We start from the raw sequence: 20643 nt of genomic DNA on the forward strand, positions 1-20643 counted from the left end.
GATTCCAAATCTGAGAGGTCACAGCTCCTCATTTCGAAAATGACAATACTGGGAATTCCAGTGGTCACACTATAGCTGCTATTTCTATCCTATATGCTTCTACCTGTTTAAACCAAATCTAGATATACCTGTTTTGTTATCTGTCTTTTGGAGTCCAGATTCTTGTCTGCTGTCCCCATACACAATCATTAGCTCCTTTCACACACACAGACAAGACTCATGGAGGATTTGCATTCTCTGGTAGTTTGGAAATGTTTCTTCCCTATGAGGGTGACTGTTATAATTGTACCAGTCTAGTTGGATTATTTATACTAAGTGAAGATCAGATCAGTTATTAGAAAGAGATGGTCAAACTCTACACATGTTATTTGCTAAGTATAAAATAATCAAAATGATTTTGCTTTCTCTGATTTTTAGCTAAAAGATATCTACTCACAGACAGTATTGTGAAATTAAAGGAATTTCAACATAAGAAGGTGGCTGTTGCATGTAATCTTCCTGGCACCAAAGGTAATCAAATCTATTTAATTCTTTCATTTATCTGTCATTCAACTTTCCTCTGTCTTTATCCCTATACAGTCTCTCTTTCAATGATTTTGTATCTCAAAAGAAATTGAGATGATTTATTCTTAGTTCCTAGTCTGCCCCTACGTGCACCTTTTATTTCACCATTCTCCTCTTAACCCTTCTCCCAGGATCCCAGAGAAATACTGAAGCTGATGCTGCATCCAGTCCTCTAGACCAGTGCCACTCAAAGTTAGGTTCAAGGATCAGCAGCAAGTAAGAGGGATAGAAATGCCAGACCTTGGGCCCCAAACGATTCGTCTGCACAGTAAAGTCAGAGAACTGTTCCACATGACTGGCTTTCAGACTTTTGATGCCACCCTCAGTAAAAAATACAATTTGCCTTGCATCTCTAGTACACACATACATATCTATAGATAAATCCAATGAAACAAAAAATGTATGATGTATTTTCATATTTTCCAGTCTGTGCTGAATCAGTAGTCGAAAACAGTTTCTTTAAAAAATTAGCAAAACATTGATAATTGCTGTGGCTGGGTGATGGACACGTGGGAGATGATTTCTCTCTACTTTTAGGTATGTTTGAAATTTTCTATTGTAAAGAGCTAAAAACACCACCACCATCCCCGGTCCTGTTCCCTTTCAGCATCTGAGAAATCTTGTTGCATTCATTTCCTTTTCTCCTGAACATTGGGTTTTCCCCAGTAATTCAAATTCTTTTATAAACACAGTAAGACTCCCTTCTTTTTTAATAACTATTTTGTATGTTCTATTGACCTTTTCAGCTTTCCTCCTTCTCACTGTCGGATGTTGTGAGCACCTAATGAACACCTGCTTCCCATCTCTACAGTCCAGCCCTCCAGAAATCAGTCTTCCTTCACTACTCTGCTAACCATACTGATACACAAAACCACCTACAGAACAAGAAGACAGTGACAGAGAATTGAGTCTCCACTTTAGTAGACTCAATCTAGATTTGACTTCAGTCTTTTCTGCTTACCCCAAGTCATCTGGAGCTCTGTGAAGTTTGCAGTTAGGGCTTCATGTCACAATCTAGTTGTTACTCCAGTTGTCATACTCTTTCTAAGGCTGTGATGGTCATGCATATGTTCTGAAAGGCAATTAATATAATGAGTGCCACTCTACTCTACCGTCAGGTATTTACATATAAAATCCTGTCCACATTTCATCATTGTGAGAACCCACAGTGGTACTTACTGTCTTATATACCACATCACATACAAACATCCCCCTTCCCCCCAGGTTCCTAGCTCCTCCATAGTAGATCTCACCCTTTCTAGAATTCAGTGTAATTTCCTGTTAATCTAGTCACATTCTTCCCTCACCACCTTTCCCCCGCAGTTCTGTGCTGTGTCTCATGCTGACTCCCACACCAACGATGCCAAACCCCGTCAGCTCTGCCTACCCTACCCAGCGCCGTCCCCCCTCTGCTGTCTCTCTGCCTCCACCACACCTGGTCTCTTTCTGCTGCTTGATTTCTCTCTTCTTTTCGGTTATGTTTATACTGTCACGTGTCACCTACTCTGTCACTGTTTTCAGATATCTTTACATAAATATTTCTTGTCTTTTCAAATAGATTCTAAGCTCTTTCAGGGCAGGAACCATACCTTATCCTTCCCTGTGTCTCTCACACAAAGAAGGATAACTCTGAATATGAATATACAATAAGCACCTAGATCTTATTGGCTGTTTTAAAATACAAATTACATGTGCTGAAATTTTGGACATATTAAGAAGTACAAGATGTAAAGTCATCCTATTAAAATCTTTCTAGGTTGGCAATTGTTTAGAAATATTTAATAGGATAAATCCTCGTGACTGAAGAATGAAAATAAGAATAATAACCTCTGTGATTTCCTGGCAGTTACTACACGCTGGGCCCTGTGCTAAGGGCTTTACTTTACTTGCATTATCTCAGAATGACCCCATGAGGTCAGTATCATGATTTTCACTTTACACATGAATCGAGTCTCACACACAGGCCTCCCCAAACCTCCCCATAGCATGCAAATGTCAAAGCCTAGATTCCAGCCCACACATGCATACATGCTAAGTCGCCTCAGTTGTGTTCGACTCTTTGCGACCCCATGGACCCTGCCAGGCTCCTCTGTCCATGGGATTTTCCAGGCAAGAATACTGGAGTGGGTTGCCATGCTCTCTTCCAGGGGATCTTCCCGACCCAGAGATCAAACCCATGTCTCTTATGTCTCCTGCATTGGCAGGTGGGTTATTTACCGCTGGCGCTACCTGGGAGATTTCAGCCCATGTCTTCCCAGTTCTAAAACCTTTAGCCATTACAAGATCTTGCAAATAAAGATTGGAGGGTCTACTGCATTAACCCAAACCTAGGGGGACTTTTTTTCTAGTAAATCGAGAGCAGTATCTACTTCAGCTTCCCAATTTTGTGTTTTTAATGTATTTCCCGCCATTCCTTCAGGCAGCATTCCTTTAGAGCTGCGCGCCTTGGAACAAATCCTGTAGACTTTTCTTGGCAGCTTCTGATAGTGAGAACAGCCCTGCCTTCTGGAAAGCAGATGCTTGCTTGGTGCCTGCCTCTCACCCCACATTCTGCCAAGAATACAGTGCCTCCTAATGCCAAGAAGCAGTGCTTCCTGTTGGTGTTTGTCTCCACAGTAGGTTCAGATACAAGACAAGGGACATAGTGATCACCTTGAAATGATTCGGCTACTAGAAGACAGTTTGCTGCTATTAGAGGACAGGTTTACCCTCTGTGCATTATACAGTACTGTGGCATACTTTATAACAACTGATTAGAGAGGGACCAGGAGGAATGAAAAAGTGGTAAAGTTGAATCAAGTGGAAGAGATGTGAAGTATTCCTGAATCGTGTGAGTCCTCCACTGTGGGTTGACTCATCCTCACATTTTCCTTTCAGTTTTCCTGCTAGGTGCCCTACCAACTGATGGTTTGGATGGACTAAGCCTCTTTGGACATTAGTTCTCAAACTTTACATAAGCATCACCCAGGTAGTAAAAAATGCACATTCCTGTGCTCCTGCTCCCAGAGACTCTGTGCAGGGAAGTCTGGAGTGAGGCCTGGGCCTGCGCCCTGTGACACAGATGCGCTCTGACACTCACGACCAGCCAGTGATGGGAGCTGCGTGGCCGTGAGCCCCTCTCAGTGTCCTCTGCAAGGTGCTGGGTTCTGGCCTCCCTCGCTCCCTGAGGTCAGACTCCTGAACAGTCCGAGTTAGCCTGAGTGATAGCCACCTCCACGCTGTGCTTTCTTCCAGAAACCTACTTGAGAAACCTGGAAGAGAAACTGACCCAGAATAAGCTCATCTTGAAAGAGGAGTTGCGAACCCTGCTTCATTTGTGTGCATCCCGGGACGACGTGGAGCTGGCTAAACAAGTCATTTACAGGTGAGGCACTTCCTTAGAATACGGCCAGCCTTCTCTCTTCCCACTGTCTCCCTTTCCTGAGCAATCGCATACACCTGGAAGATTTCAGCTATCACCTCTATACTGGCAACTTCCAAGTCTTGTCCAAGTGCCTGCCCTGAGCACCACATGTTTATATTCATTCATTTAACAAAACTTATTAGGTTCCTATACACGCCAGGTGCTGAAGATAGGAAAACAGATAATTCACAGCCCAGGAGATCCCCATCCTCACTACTCACTGAGTCCACTCGCAGGTTCTCTAGTCTCCACGTCCAGTGTATACAGACCTCTTCTTGCTATGTCTGTTCTCATACTGACCAGTCTTTCTTTCCCCTGATCTCATCTGCTCTCCGGTGTCCACTCCCTGGTGTCTCTCATCCCAGCTTTCCTCTCTTTGTCCCCATTACCCGTGTCTTAGTTCAGGCCTCACTCCTCTCACTTGGACACTTCAGTGGGCTCCTGACTGGCCTCCCTACTCCGGGCTTATGTCTGCTTACCGTCTCTGATCCCCCATCAGACTTTCCCATGTCAGAAGGAACTCATGTGTAATCACAGTCTGCTGTTAGGAAACCCGGCAAAGGTGTCTCCTGGGAGCAGGATGTCACCAAACCAACAGGCTTTATTTCTAAAAATAAGTCATTGCTTCTTTTCACCATTCTTTAAAGATACATTTCTATACATGGACCTGCACTTGTACTGTACATTTACAGAGAAAAATACGAGTTACTCATATATAGAATACTGGAAGAATATACACCCTAAGTTAACCATGTTTCTTTGGAAATTATACATTATATTTTTTTTGTTGTTTAAATGTGTATACTTTTCTAATTTCTCAAACTTGTCTATAAGAGACATGAATTATACAAATTTCATTGAAAATTTGAAAAACACAAGAAATATATTACACATTCTGTGGTTTTGATTGTCTCCTGCTTCAGAACCAACCACAACAGAACTTAATGACTTAAAATGACAACTTATTATTTCTCACAATTCAGTAAGTCAGGAACTGAGGCTGGTCTCAGCTGGGCAGTTCTTACCCATATCAGCTGAAGTCACCTGTGCACTGCAGTCAGATGTAGTGGGCTGAGCTGGGAGGTCCAAGAAGGCTTCATTGGCACTTCTGATGCATCAGTGTCTCTACGCCTGCCCCCCGCCCCCGCCCCGGTAGTAACTCAAGTGCAGCCAGAGAGGCTCTAGCACACAGCTGCAGGCCTGCAGAGCTGCCCAGCATTGGCACATCTTTTCATTGCACCCCATTCTCCTGGTCAGGGCAAGTCAGCCACCCCTGATTCATGGGGAAAGGGAAGGGATTCTGCCTGTGGATGGATGGTGCAGTATGCATGAGGGGTTGATGGCAGCCATCCTTGGGGCCTGTCTACCGCATCAAAGAAACCACTGTTAATATTTTGATATGTTTTCCCACCAATTTTTTTTTTTCATGCAAAGATTTTGCAGTTTTGGTAGGGTTTATTTTACGTAGTTGTGGCTATTACTGTGTATATAACATGATATTTTGTTTTCTAGTTGGCATTGTAGCATAAATGTTTTTGCTTGTTAACACTCTAGGAATCATGTTTTCATGACTATACACTATTCCATTATAGGTTAGGTATTTTAATTAACTGTGCCCCTACTGTTGAATGTCTAATCATTTCTAATTTTTCACCAGGATAAATAGTGCTATGATGAGCAAACTCTATGTGTAAAACTTTCTTTTGGGGATCAGAGGACATGAACCTTTTAAAGCCTGTCAATACAGACTGCCAGATTATTTTCCAAAAGGGATTATGCTAATTCACAGTCACTCTGTATCTGCAAACCTAAATCTGCTATTTCAGCTTCATGAAGTGGAATCATTTGAGACCCTCTGGCTCCTTGTATTCTCAGTTTTCTTTTTACTAGCCCAAGCTGTCCGATGTTTACAAGAGCGACAAAATAGGATAGCATTCTAAACATTCTTTCTACTCTTATTTTTGTCATAACGTGTGACTCTTAATCCCTTTATTGATGCTAGTAACTCTCTGCACGGTTGCTGTCCTTTCCCTCTATTCTGTGGACAGCTGGATGAGCTGGGGGTGGGGGTGGGGGTCCTCGACCTCACCAACCTATTTTCTTTCTTTCTGAGACAGGCTGCCCCTCTTTGGGGAAGAAGAGCAATGAGCTGGAACATAAACTCTTTACTGAGCCAAAAACAAGGAGCAATTGAATCTCCTCCTGGTTTTGACCACATGCTGTTTGGTTTATAGGGGATTTTAGATCCTCAAACTTGAATGTATCTTGTCAAGAGGAGGTGACATATTACTGCTGTGACTTTCTAGCACTTTCATTAGTGTGAATGTCATTTAAGTTGGGAAAATTTTCATTTTAGTTTTGTTGTTAGTCTGACACACATTTCTCTTGAGACTATTTACTGAAATACATCATTCAAAGATATTTTCTTCAGCATGCCTTACATTTTATAAGAGGTAGCGTACATGGAAGACTTACTGTGTGCCAGTAAGTAAGACTTACTGTGTGCCATATTATCTCATTTGATCCTCACAAAAACTCTTTGAGTCCTTTTCTTATCTCCATTTTACAGATGAGGAAACTGAGGCACAATGTGGTTAATTAATTTGCACATGGTGACACAGTAAGTAGATCAGCTGGGATGTGAACTGTTATTTTGGAATCAAGAGTCTAAAAGTCCTTAATCACTAACTATACTGCCTTTTAATATTTATTTCTTCTTTCCTCTAGCTTTATTGAGGTTCAGATGACATAAATAAATTATACATTTTTAAGGTGTACAACTTGATGTTTTAATGTGCATTGTGTGCTTAGTTGCTCAGTTGTGTCAGACTCTTTGTGACCCTGTGGATTGTAGCCCATCAGGCTCCTCTGTCCATGGGATTTTTCAGGTGAGAATACTGGAGTGGGTTGCCATTCCTCCTCCAGGGGATCTTCCTGACCCAGGGATTGAACCCACATTTCCTGTGTCTCCTGCATTGCAGGTAGATTCTTTACCTGCTAAGCCATTGGGGAAGCCCCTGATGTTTTGATATAAGTTAATTCATAACTACTATAAATGAAACAATGAGTATTTTTATAACTTTTATAATTGGATTATGAAATGTATCTTTAAAGGTACATTCATCATTCTCTTTGGTAGTATATATGTTTAGAATGGACTATCCATAATGCTGTTATGACTTTCCTCAGTGATTTCAGCAGAAATTCTGTTTGTTAAAGTCAGAGCTTTTCCCCATGGTATCTAGGATTCAGTCACATAATGAATGAATCTTCCTAAAATCTGATTTACATGTAATCATGAGTTACTTGTTTTGTCACCAGATTGTCTTCCTGGTGTCTAAAGCAGAAAGAGTTGGTTATGGAAAGGAGAGATACGCGAGCAATTTTCAGTTCTGCAGTTCTAACTGGCAGACTGGCTACTTGTAGAAATCCCAGGCCACATACATATAAAACATCACTCTTTGAAATTAGCCTTCTTCTAAAACTAAAATTTCAAAGCTGCATTTAATTTGTTTGGCTAGGTGATTATGGTTCACATGTACCTTTCCCTGAGCCAAGAAAAAAGGAGAGATAGGTCTAGATTTAAAAATGCATCTATTGGTTGTTGCTGTCCTATATGGGGGTAAAGCCAGACATGAGGGGGATGGAGCATCACCCCACTCCCTTCCTTGTTCCTCTCCAGGAGCATAGAAAGAGATGGTGCCATCCTGATGGGCTTACAGTTGCAAGACCCCCGCTATTCCCTGACATATGCTCACACTCAGTCCTAGCAGGTTGCTGTGAAATTTGAGAAGATGATTACAATCTGTATTTTACTTCTTTTAACTTCAGAGTATGTGGGCCTCTAATGAACCTTGTTTGTTTATTTAAATGTCTAATACACTTCTGCTTTCCAGGATTTTCTGATCATCTTTAATTCTGCACTTTCCCCTCCAGACTGTGAGAGGGCTGCACTCTTGGCTGCGTCCCCAGCACCTAGCAGAGTGCATGCCACAGTTTGTCCTTCTCCTCAGTGCCACCGTTGGGCTCACTGAATTACTTTGATTACCAGGTACCATGCAGAGAACAGGAACATCACTTTGGGAGAGTACAAGTTTGGACCGCTTTTCATGAGGTTGTGCTACGAGCTGGATCTTGAGGACTCTGCAGTGGAGCTCATCAAAGACCAGGTTACTGTCTCCCGGTGGCTTTCCCCACCACCGTGGTTTCCTTGTGCTGAGGAGGGGTGTTTTCAGTGATGTTAGGAAGGGCAGCTCTTCTATACACATTATTCCTGGGTTAGATTTTCAGAGAAAGGCTACTAGATTGAGGGAACGAGCTCTTCCCTGCGTTTTTAAGGTGTCCTTGGAGTCACTGCCTATGGAGAGGTGTAGGTCTCTTCGTACAGAGGTGAGAAGAGGTGTGGAAGAGGTGCAGGCACAGATTGCAAGGTGTCTACCTACCTTGGATGTGTGTCCGCCTGGGACCGACATCCTCTCCTTTGAGGAGCGTTCCATTGGGACAGTTTGAGGCAGGCGCCTTTCCCATTCTTCACCTGTGCTTCTCTCTGGTTTTTTTATTTTTACTTCTGGCTGAAGGCTATGTTGTCAAGTGGTTTTCTGTTTTAAGAATTTCTGCTTTCACATAATCTGATTTTCTTTTCCTAAAAGCAAAAGTCACATAATCTGATTTTCTTTTCCTAAAAGCAAAAGTAACAATAATTATTTTTGTAATTATGCACTGAATATTTACCTGTCCTCATTATTGTGCTTAAGCAGTTTACATATTTCATTTCATTTGTTTTCCACAATTACCCTGACCAGGTAGGTACTATTATTATTTCTATTTTATAGGAACTCAGGGACATTATAAATCCATCCATGGTCAGAAACATTTATTAAATTAGGGGACTAGGGCTGGCCTCCCGGGACATTTTAATAATTTTGGGAATCTCTATGACTAGGTTGTCCTTTTGCCTCTTACTTTTTTTCATATAAAGTTTCTATACATGGAGGAACTGTTAACTCTGTCCCTATTTAAAGGACCACAGGTATTAAAAAGATGACCATAATATATTAGTAAGCTGAGAAGAGGTGGCTTCAGAACAGTATGGATTAGTTTGAGCCTATTTTTTCCTAAAAGGATAAATATACATACCATATTTACATTATAGTATATATGTTTTAAAAATGTAGAAGGATATACATGAAACTACTGCTTTCGGGGGAAGAATTAGATGAAATCCTCACTTTTTACTTTATATATTTTTGTATTATTTGACTATTTTATAATAAGCATATGTTACTGTTATTAAAATTAAAGAAAAGTTTCATTGTAATAAATCAGAGCCATGAGTATAACAATGAAACAAAAAGAAAATGGAAGTGTTTTTTTTTTTTTTAACCTACCTGAGTATGAAGCATTCATGTATGTGTTTAAGTTTCCTGGAGCAGTAGAATTAACTGAATCAGAGTCATGTGCCATAAAGCCTAATCCTGCTTCCGCCCTGCCTTGTCATGTTCCTGCCCAGAACCCTGCAGTGCTGCCAGGGAGGTAGCCATGCCCCACAGGTACCCATGTACATGGAGCCCTTGGACTGTGGCTAGTTCATACATACATGTGCTGCAGTATAAAGTACATGATGGATTTTAAATACCGGACATAAAAAGGAGAATGCAAAGAATCTCATGAATAGTGTTTTATATTGATTACATGTTGCAGTTTTGGCTTTAGTGGGTTAAGAAACATATTATTAAAGCTGATTTCATATCTTTCTCTTTACTTTTTTAAATGAAAGTACTTGAAAATTTAGAGTCACGTACATGAGTCTCATACTTGAGACTTGCTACCTCTCCCTATGGACAGGGCTGCTCTGGTGGCTTCCCATCCCACTTAGCCTAGACCTCAGATCCCTGACCGCGCCCTCAGGGCCCTTCATGGGATTTCAGGTCCTGCAACTCTCCGCCTTGCTCACTCCACTCTGGACCTTCTTGTTCTTTCTCAGACATGTCAGGCCCGTGGCCTCAGACTGGAACGCTCTACATAGCATCACTTCATTGAGGTCTCCTCATCTCAGAGAGCCTTCCCTGACCACTTCTCCTCATCTTTTCTGTCCCTTATCCCGTCCATTGTTCTTCATGGCCCCTACTGATAACTTGAAATTTTATTTTTAATTTTTTGCTTGTTTTATTCACTTGTTCATTGTCTCCTCTGCCAGGATGTAAGCCCCCATAGATAATAAGCCCTACTAGAGTTAGGGCAGGGTCTTTGTCTTGTTCATCATTTCTTTAGTCTCAGTGCCTAGAATAGGGTCTGGCTAATTGGTTCTCAAAAAATAACAGACTGGCACAAGACATTTAATGGTGTATTTGAATAGCATGTGTCACATTATCATGGCATTAAAAATGTTGAGAACCACTGTTTCAGTGAATTATTTCAAAAAGTAAATAATCAACTCTGTACTGTTTGCCAAAAGAGGATCATAGTTGCGTAAGCCTGTCCTGCCTCTGTCCTCAAGCGCATTTCCAGCTGCCATTTCACGTTAATATGCTGCCACCCAGGTTCCAGGACCATCCCCACCAGGGTTAATTGGCCTGGTTCTTTTCCTCTAAGCTTGGCAGAGCCACACTGCATAAAGACGTTCTTCACTGCATCTCTGAAACCTGGAGATCTCTTGCCATATCTCTTGCCTCTTGTTCACTGTGCCCATTGCCAAAGGCATGATGCTAAAAGAGTGGGCAGTATTTAAATTTTTTTGCTAAATGAATGAAGTTTGTACAAAACCAAGTCCTAGACAGAGAAGATGCAGTGTAAGTATTCTCTTAATAATTTTAACTTTTAACCAAACTGTATTGTTTTTCTTCATTAGCATTTACAAGGTTTCTTCTCAGACTCCACATCATTCAATATTTTGATGGATATGTTATTTATCAAAGGCAAATATAAAAGTAAGTATCACAATTTATGTTTGCTGAAAAATTCTGTCTTTGCAGGTAAAGCAATTAGGAAAAACAATGGGCCATGTAAAAATGACCCTTATGTTCCTGATGAGTCGCTAAATTATGGAGACCCCATTCTTTAAATGTGACTGCAGTGCGGCATCACATGTCATGACTTAGATACCCCGGTTTTTACTTATGCTGCAGTTAAAATAGGTTTAAAATATTAGTTCTTCTTGTATAATTTGATAATTTATTTTACAATTTAGTTAACTATTAAATGGCTTTGAAAGTTTTTATTGTGCTGAAGCATACTTTTTCAATACATGGGGCTAAACAGATTGAACTCTGGGAATCAATAGTAGAGGACTCAGAACTCACTTGAGTGCATTTAACACTGTCCACCCACTCCTGGCTCTTGGCAGGTGCATTGGAAGTACTGATTGAGATGAAAAACCAAGATATGAAGTTCAACAAAGATACCTATGTCCTTGCTTTTGCAATTTGCTACAAACTGGTAAGACTGTCTTCCCTATAACTTTAGAGCATTTTGGGTTGTGTTTGACAGAGGATTTAATTTTTTTTTCCCTCTACAAATAAAATTCAGTTCCTTTGAAGTCTGTTTTCCATCTGGTGCAGATATTTCCATTTTAAATATGTTCATTTTTAGAAAACCCAAGTTAGCCATGTCAGACAGTTCTATCATGGGAAAAGCAATTTTATCATCTTTCAGTCTTCTCTGGCATTTGTGTAGATAATGAGAGCAAGAAACAGTATGCTGGGTTCAAACTCTGCTAGAGAGTCAGTCCTCTTGCTCACCTGGACTTCACCAGACCCTCTCCCCTCTCCCCTGGAAGTCTTAGCAGCCTTCAGTGGTGAACGCAAGGGCTGCTTTGTCCTCATCTGTGAATTCTTCTGTGATCACTAAGTTGGAAGTGATGTCTCTCTTGCGGTATCCCTTGATTGTGCTCTATTTGTAGTCACAGACATGGCACTCATAACACTGCCTGATACACTAAGTAGACGCACATTTCATTCCCCCATAGAAGGTAAACTCCTTGAAGCATCGTTATATGCCAGCACCTAACCGTGTCTGGTTCACAGCTGATCTTTAATAAATGTATGTGACATTAAAATAAATTCTTTGATAATAGAGAGCATAACATAGATCCCTATTCTCATCACTGTATCAGGATTGTTTCTGGCACATAGACTATTTCTTTATTACTTTTGAATGCATAAATGGTAACTGAAATACTACAGTGACCCAGGTTCCATGCATTATTGTACACATTCTTGCCATTTTAACTTTGGACACTTAACAAAACCTCCTTATACTGAAAATGAAGGAACACTAAGCAAGGTAGAATATGGGTACTGAAAAATTTCCCTGAAAAATAAAGCAGTATCAACTTTCCAAAGCAAGAGGGGCAGCTGGTTACAGGGAAAAGAAACCAACCTGGAAATTGAACATCGTGGACTCTAGTCTCAGCTTTAGCAAGAACTGGTTTTGAAATTACTTACCTCATTTGTGAAATGAAGTGTTTGGATTCAGGAGTCAACAAGCTTTTTCTTTAAAAGGCCAGATAGTTAATATTTTAGACTTTGGGGCTCTGCCACTTATGGTCCCTGTCACATCATCATCTTTAGTTTTACAAACCTTTTTAAAAAATGTAAAAGCCAGTCTTAGCCATAGGCTGGCTTTGGCCCCAGGGTCATAGTTTGCTGACTGCCAGATTGTTAGATGACCCTTCCCAACTCTACCACTTTATGATCTGTGAATCAGAGGCCAATGCAGCACACACTTGAGCATCACTTCTTCAGCACCGTGACACCCAGTTTCCTGGCCTTTGAGATGCCTCCCTGAGTGTACACTGAAGTGGAGCAGATTTAACTCTGCTGCTGATGGAGGGCCAGAGGACTTTTCCAAGAATAACTCATTTCACTCAGTGGAGAGACGAGCTGAAACACTGGTCAGCCATTACAAATTGCAAGTCAATTCTGGAACTGTCCTCTTTCATTAAATTCAGGTGTTCCTTTAGGATTTGAGTTGTGAATCACACCATGACAGACACACACATAGGTAAAGAGCTGATGCTGCTGTCATAAACCTCACCCACCCACAACACGAAGGAAGAGAATTCTATTTCACCACTGCTGTCTGCTAGTTTGTGTATCACTTATGTTGTTCGGTTGTTTGGGTTCTGTTTTTGTGGGATTCTTTCATGATTTACATTCAAAAAAGTTTCCATGTTTTCAAATATTTGACTTAAGATAGATATTTTCAGATTGGAAACCTCCTCAGGAAAAGTTCTGTGTGTTGCTGAGCTTGACTGTCATCTAATGTGGTGGAAGCAGGCTGACTCTTCACACTTGTATGCTATGGTACCTATGTCTGAAAACCAGCCTGCTGGGATGAAAAGTAATCCGAATGTTTGCTGGTAGAGCTGCCCCAAATCAGAGAAACTGACAAAGAGCTAAAAATGGAGTTCATTTAGATTTGAACTGCTAATGTATAGATAACTGAGCCTATTTACAAATAGTAAATGGAGCTCAGCCTTTTAAGTGGCTTGAGATAGGCTCCAGGAAGTTCTTCCAAAAGGAAATCTGAAACACTGAGCATCACTAATCAACTTACTAAACTTAAAGGTTTGTGACATTTATTTATCGACCAATCCTGTCTTCCCCAGGATAGCCCTGAATCTTTTCAAATCTGTACCACATTAAGAGAAGAAGCCCTAATCAAAGGAGAGATCCTCTCCAGGAGAGCATCCTGTTTTGCAGTGGCATTAGCTCTGAACCAGGTGAGGCTGTGGGGTACACATAAATGAACTGAGGGTGGGCAAGCTTGGCTCCTCTCAGGTGTTCCTGCTTTTCTTTCTTTTTCCCTCCGACTCTATCATAAGACAAAAGTCCCCATAAGGAGACCAGTGCCTTTGGTGCCATGGCAACCTGCATCCACACCTCTGCCTCCAGAGAATGTTTTCATTTACAGCTGAGAGCCTAACATGCACTGCTGTTTACACGGGACTGGGGGGAATCCTGTGGAGAATCAATGAGGGCAGCTGCATTCGGAGAAATTTCTCAAGTAATTAAAGTTTAAATTTCAGATGATTCATTTGCTATGTAATATGCTTAGAGAACAGTTTTAAATCTAAGGCTTTCCATAGTGTGTCTCCTAATAAATTCTTCAGGGAAACAGTATTCCTTGAGTTCCTGCTACTTAAAGTTATTTGTTTTTTTTGTTTGTTTGGTTGGTTTTACCTGAACTACAGCTTTGCCAGATATAAAACTGTGAAGTGATATTTCCTTTCCTGGAGGTTTTCTCTGGCATTGTTCTCTCTTCTAGAGTGGAATGTTGCCATGGAGAAATCTGAGGCCTGCCTGATTTCCCCCCCCCCCCCCCCCCACTTCTGAGTGATTTGATCTTGTTCATTTTTCTCATTTCTGACCTTTATATCCATGGAAACATGTTTTCGTTGGGATTTCTTCATCTGTCAGTTCTTTTCTTTTTCTTTGTTCTGCTGTAATCCTTTCTTTTTTCCCCTCATATTGTCTATAGATAGATCACATGCTGGTTCTTTTTGATTATTCATCATTGAAGAACATACATTTCTCTTAGACCAGACATCTGTAGAAGACTCATGTCAGAAGAAACCTGAGCCATGCTGCCATGGTCTTGGGGAGCAGGAATTTTCTTTATGTATGGAGTTTTCTACAAATATACAGAGGCTTTGTTTCTCCGTGGACAATGGGAATAGGCATGGAAGTGATTCTGAAGGAAAAGTCTCTTCCATACTGCTGCTATAAGTAACATACTGTTTCCTGCAAATATGGCTGATCTGTGTAAATTCTTTTTTTTTTATTTTTTAAATTATTTTTTATTGAAGGATAATTGCTTTACAGAATTTTGCCGTTTTCTGTCAAACCTCAACATGAATCAGCTGTAGGTATATATATCTCCCCTCCCTTTTGAAGCACCCTCCCATCTCCCGCCCCATCCCACCCCTCTAGGTTGATACAGAGCCCCTGTTTGAATTTCCTGAGCCATTCAGCAAATTCCCATTGGCTATCTATTCTACATATAGTAATGTAAGTTTCCATGTTACTCTTTCCATACATCTTACCCTCTCCTCCCCTCACCCCGTGTCCATAAATCTATTCTCTATGTCTGTTTTTCCACTGTTGCCCTGAAGGTAAATTCTTCAGTACTATTTTTCTAGATTCCGTATGTATGTGTTAGAATATGGTATTTATCTTTCTCTTTCTGACTCACTTCACTGTATAATAGGCTGTAGGTTCATCCAACTCATTAGAACTGACTCAAATGGGTTCTTTTTTATGGCTAAGTAATATTCCATTGTGTATCTATACAACTTCTTTATCCATTCATCTGTTGATGGGCATCTAGGTTGCTTCCATGTTCTAGCTAGTGTAAATAGTGCTGCAATGAACAATAGGATACATGTGTCTCTTTCAATTTTGGTTTCCTCAGGGTATATGCCTAGGAGCGGGATTGCTGGGTCATATGGTGGTTTTATCCCTAGTTTTTTAAGGAATCTCCATACCATCTTCCATAGTGGCTGTATCAATTTACCTTCCCACCAAGAGTGCAAGAGCGTTCCCTTTTCTCCATACCCTTTCCAGTATTTATTGTTTGTAGACTTTTTGATGAGGGCCATTCTGACTGGTGTGAGGTGATATCTTATTGTAGCTTTGATTTGCATTTCTCTAATAATGAGCAATGTTGAGCATCTTTTTGTGTGTTTGTTAGCCATCTGTATGTCTTCTTTGGAGAAATGTCTGTTTAGGTCTTTTTCCCACTTTTTGATTGGGTATTTTGTTTTTCTGATATTGAGTTGTATGAGCTGCTTGTATATTTTGGAAATTAATCCTTTGTCAGTTGTTTCATTTGCTATTATTTTCTCCCATTCTGAGGGCTGTCTTTTCACTTTGCTTATAGTTTCCTTTGCTGTGTAAAAGCTTTTAAGTTTAATCAGGTCCCACTTGTTTACTTTTGTTTTTATTTCCATTACTCTAGGAGGTGGGTCATAAAGGATCTTGCTTTGATTTATGTCATCGAGTGCCCTGCCTATGTTTTCTTCTATGAGTTTTTATAGTTTCTGGTCTTACATTTAGGTCTTTAATCCATTTTGAGTTTATCTTTGTGTATGGTGTTAGGAAGCATTCTAATTTCATTCTTTTACATGTAGCTGTCCAGTTTTCCCAGCACCGTTTATTGAAGAGGCTGTCTTTGCCTCATTGTATATTCTTGCCTCCTTTGTCAAAAATAAGGTACCCATAGGTACATGGGTTTATTTCTGGGTTTTCTATCTTATTCCATTGGTCTATATTGATCTGTGTAAATTCTTAATTAGTCTCACATCTGCCATCAAAAGGATCCAGAGATCTCGTTACTAGTCCTAAACTCTCCTACCACCATTGTAAACAGAAAGTGAGTACTTCAGGCTGTGCCCTCACCTTTGAGGACAACTCTGTGAACTTCTGAGATATGCAGCCATGTCCTCCTCTTACTGCTCCATCCAGAGCTCACCCAAGCTCCATCTCCAATGTTTTTGGCAGTGCAAACCTCTTCTTTGGTTTGAGGTTTCTGCTATGTTCTAATTAGGCCAAACATGGGTTTGCATTTCTGTTTCTCAAACTTGCTTTTTTTTTTGAGAGTTCATTCCAATGAGAGAGGGGACATGCCCACTTTATGCTTCCATCCTAAAAAGTGGAACTCAGGCAAGTTGTTAAAATATTAAGGAATATGCCACAGTAGGAAACATTTTACAGAATGTTCATTTTTGATTACTAGAAAACATTCTTTTCTCTGTGGACTTCAAAACCCTGAGGCACCATGGATAGGACTATCTTGACATCTTTAAATCATCTTTATTACAGCAGAGTAATGTTTATATGACTTGAGGGTCTGACTTGTTTTTCTTCCTTCTAGAACCAGCTGGCAAAAGCTATATCCATTTTTTCTCAAATCATGAACCCAGAAAGCATAATCTGCACTAATTTAAATGTAAGTAACTTCTTTATGGTTAAAGTAAGGCTTGAAATGTAATAAAAGGGATTTTTTTTTTTTTTTGGTCTGTGTACAACAAATGACTTGTTCTCTCCCAAGGTCTGTATTCATTCTGTTCATTTATTAATCACTGTGTGAAAGTTATAGTAGAGCCCTGTGAGAGGAGGCAACACAAGCTTCCAGTTGTTTAGAAATAGGTGGGAAACACAGACATGCTCATCGGAAGAGGTGGCTGAATGCTTCAGGTGTAACACAGGACTAGAAGGCTGTCGATTTAGAGAGACGGGGGATGGGCTCTGCAGTCTCTTCACTGAGACTAAGAAAAGCCTGCATGCTGACTACCTCCTATCCATGGTACCCGACTCATGGAGCCAGTATATCCGCAGTGCATACAGTGGTGTCTAACCTGGTAAACACTCAGTAAATGCTCGCTATTCTCATTCTTACTTTGTTGCCAGCCTGCCGTGGCCTGTCTACCCAGTGAGTCATCCTCACCTTCTTGGGGCAGTGAAAAGACTGAGAGACTCTCCTGTCATTAAAGACACACACAGCACCCACTCAGCCAGGCCCTGTTGAGGCCCTGCTTATATGCCGACTACATTTATGTTGTGGGGAGTTGAAAAGAAAACCCTTAGAACTTATAGTCTCCCAAAACATCAAGGGACCAAGATGAGGAAAACATTGTCAGAAGAGCAGAAATGTGTGAACACCAATATGCCATGAACTGGGGTAGTGGGTCCTAGCCAGAGTGGTAGTCCAGGCTGGGGAGCGAAGGGCCGGCCAGCAGGAGCTAAAGCCTGGGGAGCAGAGAAGTGCTGAGTAGCGTGCTGAAGGACAGGGCTGTGGGGCTGGAGGGATGGAGGGGAAAGGGCATTCTCTGTTGGGAGATTAATTTTGCTGAGGGTTCTAGTTTGCAGTTAAGTTTGTTAGTTCTCCTCCTAGCTCTGATTCCTTAGTCAAAGGTACTTAACCTCTATGGACTCCATTTTTCCTTTTGTCTGACATAGCATTAGTAATAATACCTTCTTTCATTATGAGAATTGAATAAATAATGCATATAGAGTAATTAGCACAGCACAGTTAGTGCCTGGCATGTAATCAGTGTTCAGTGATGTTTGCTAATACCAGTAGTATTTGTTTAAAATGAAATATGTTAAATAAAAAGGATTATTTATTTATAACAAATCCTAGGACCTATGAATAGGAATTGGGCAGAACTCCAAGGTTCCATGGTTTTAGTTCTGCTCATAATTGCCCTCAAATGTCACCCCCAGACGCATGCCCAGATGACTTTCAAGAGAAGGACTAGATAAGCCTTTATGGTAAACTTTGGGTAACAACTTCCAGCAAGAAGTCTGAGATAAGAAGACTACATATCTGACCTCATAGTTACTTTTCAGAATGCTTACACAGGAGGGAAAGATGAACCTAGGGAACCAGAAAGATGGAGACAGTGATAGCAGAGAACCTGCCTGGAAAAAAGAGAAAGAGGTGGGTTTAGAAGGGAAGAGACTAAATATTAGAAAAATATCCTAACAGAGATCCTCTCGTTGGCAAAGGGCATGAGCCCTGAGCAGGGATGAGTGTCAATGCTCAGTTAAGAGCTCATCTGTAAAACCCGGTAATGGATCTGATATAAATTGATGAACGTCATAAGAAAGGGAGAAAGAGGTCCCAGAAGTGAGCTCACAAGGCATCAGTGGTGAAGCAGAAGCAGCATCAGAAAAAGGCAAGGAAGGAACAGCACCAGGTGTCGAAACCCAAGAGTGCTGACAGCCCGACAGGCCGTCACCTCCTGCAGGCAGCCCTGGCCCAAGACAGGGCGCCGGAGCAGAAACTGCGGGCCAGCTTGTAAGGCTCTCAGCTGAAGCAGATCTGGGAGTCCAAGATGGCAAAGGTCCAGAGTCCAGAATCCCAGGTCATTTGAGCCAATAAGCCCAACAGACTAGGAAGCCAGATCTTTCAGCAGACATATATGTGATTTTTTTTTTCTTCTCTGCTTACTACTGGATGTGAATGGCTCTGGGTCTCTTAAGTAAATATCTGCTTCTGAGAGAGCGCCTGCACTGCAGATGCACTCATCTCATGACTGGAGAGCAGCAGAACTGCTAGGACTCCAGGTGGTTCACAGCATCAGGTAGGAAAGAAACCCAGGGGAGCGTGAGAGAGAGGTTTACGTGGATCGTTAGTAGCTTTTCCTAGAGTTGAAGTTAGTATGGGGAGATCATTAAGGGTTGGTGAGAAATGGAAGAGAGTGAGCTTGGCAGAATTTTCATTTATTTTAGCTAAGGTACCATGCTAGGTACTTATATTTGTTGGTTTACTTTATACAACATTGTTAGAACAGTATTTCTCCATATTATACATGTGGAAAATGAAGATTCAAAGGGTAAAGACATTACCTAGGTTCTTCTTGCAGCTAATTAAACTAATCTGTTTGACTACAAAACCTAGGATTTCCCCACCACTCCAGACCTACAGAGATTAGCATGGTGTGCCTTTATCTAGGATTGGAGCTAACTGCTCCTCCTGAATAAGGAAGGGAACACAGGACTGGATTTAAAAAATTGAATCTGCTGTTGGTACACATATTTCATGTCCTTGAATTTACATTCCTCATCTGTTCAATCCTTGGCTCTCTCTTACAGTTGTTATGAGACTCTAGTAATGATTTTTTTCCCCCCAAATGAGAAAGGCGTGGTAGAAATAAAACATGAGTCTGCCGAGAGCTAAGGTGTCCATCTCAGTTGGAAAAGAAATCCAGAGCATGGTAGGGAGTGCAATCATGAGCCAGGGCAGCCCAGCAGCTCCTCCTGGGAGAGCTAGGGGGCAGGGGGAACAGCCAATAAATGTGCTAAATAAGAAACCTTGAATTGATCTTGAATATGAATCATCCTCTCCATGAACTGGGTCTTGGTATTATCCACTGTCCAGAAACTTAAAGAGTTTTCTTGTCTAAAAATTGTCACTCAGGCAGTTCTTCCAAATGTCCTTTGTAAATTTCTATTTCAATATAAGCCTGCTTCCTCTTCTTGGGGATGGTGAAAAAGAGATGGTTGCCACTCTCAGGTTTAGAAATCTTTCAGATTTTGGGTCTCTGCTATTAGAGCAGGTCTTTAAAAAATAATTTATTGGCCCCTAGCTTGTCCAAGGCTGAGTCATCTACTTAGAATCCTTAAGGGCAATTTGTTAATTATTCAGAAATGGAAACCTGACAAGTAGGCTGAATAGAGAGTCTGTTCAGTCAGTATCAGCAGAAATAAATGAAGTTTATTTTCCCCCCGATCTTTAAAAATTCAGGCCTTAGACCAAAATCTTTTCTTGCTGTCAGTTGGAATTTGAACTTACCTAATTTTTCCTCCTCAACCTAATTTTCTTTTCACTGGACTTGCTCCTGCTGCTGATACAGCCCAGAGGACCTGGTTTCCCATTTCCCAGCTCATGCTCCTTTCACATGGAACTGATGGAGCACGTGAGCTCCCCGAGGCGCGTGCGTGCCAACCCTGGCCTTCCGTCTGAATTTAAACTCATCAGTCCCACAGGAACCACAGCCCCCTCTGGAGCACTGCTGCTCAGTGTCAGAGGACTGCTTTTCATTTCCAAGTATGTCTGAAAGTAGCAGAGGCCAACAAAGGGGAGTTTTCCACCAATTTTATTTGAATTCTAATCATTTCTGTAGAAATCTACACCCATTTTGGAACTGAATTACTCTGCAGGGGAATTTC

At 41.1% G+C, this 20643-nt stretch overlaps 1 protein-coding gene across 8 annotated transcripts in view; it reads left to right on the forward strand.

The window, feature by feature from the left end:
• PTCD2 (pentatricopeptide repeat domain 2) overlaps positions 1-20643 on the forward strand; it is a 44847-nt gene that overhangs the window by 1705 nt on the left and 22499 nt on the right. For 4 of the 8 annotated variants that reach the window (XM_081518546.1, XM_081518543.1, XM_081518538.1 and 1 more), the window contains exons 2-8: positions 418-510; positions 3799-3928; positions 8019-8136; positions 10815-10893; positions 11310-11401; positions 13575-13688; positions 16841-16915. In XM_081518546.1, coding sequence (XP_081374672.1) covers positions 8077-8136; positions 10815-10893; positions 11310-11401; positions 13575-13688; positions 16841-16915 — 420 coding nt within the window. In that variant the 5' untranslated portion in view covers positions 418-510; positions 3799-3928; positions 8019-8076. The remainder of the gene's footprint in view (positions 1-417; positions 511-3798; positions 3929-8018; positions 8137-10814; positions 10894-11309; positions 11402-13574; positions 13689-16840; positions 16916-20643) is intronic. The other 4 variants (XM_081518545.1, XM_081518539.1, XM_081518544.1 and 1 more) reach the window with 2 other exon arrangements.

The sequence above is a fragment of the Giraffa tippelskirchi genome, chromosome 8 (genome assembly GCF_054371585.1).
Source record: "Giraffa tippelskirchi isolate mGirTip1 chromosome 8, T2T-mGirTip1v1.2.pri, whole genome shotgun sequence".
NCBI lineage: Eukaryota > Metazoa > Chordata > Mammalia > Artiodactyla > Giraffidae > Giraffa > Giraffa tippelskirchi.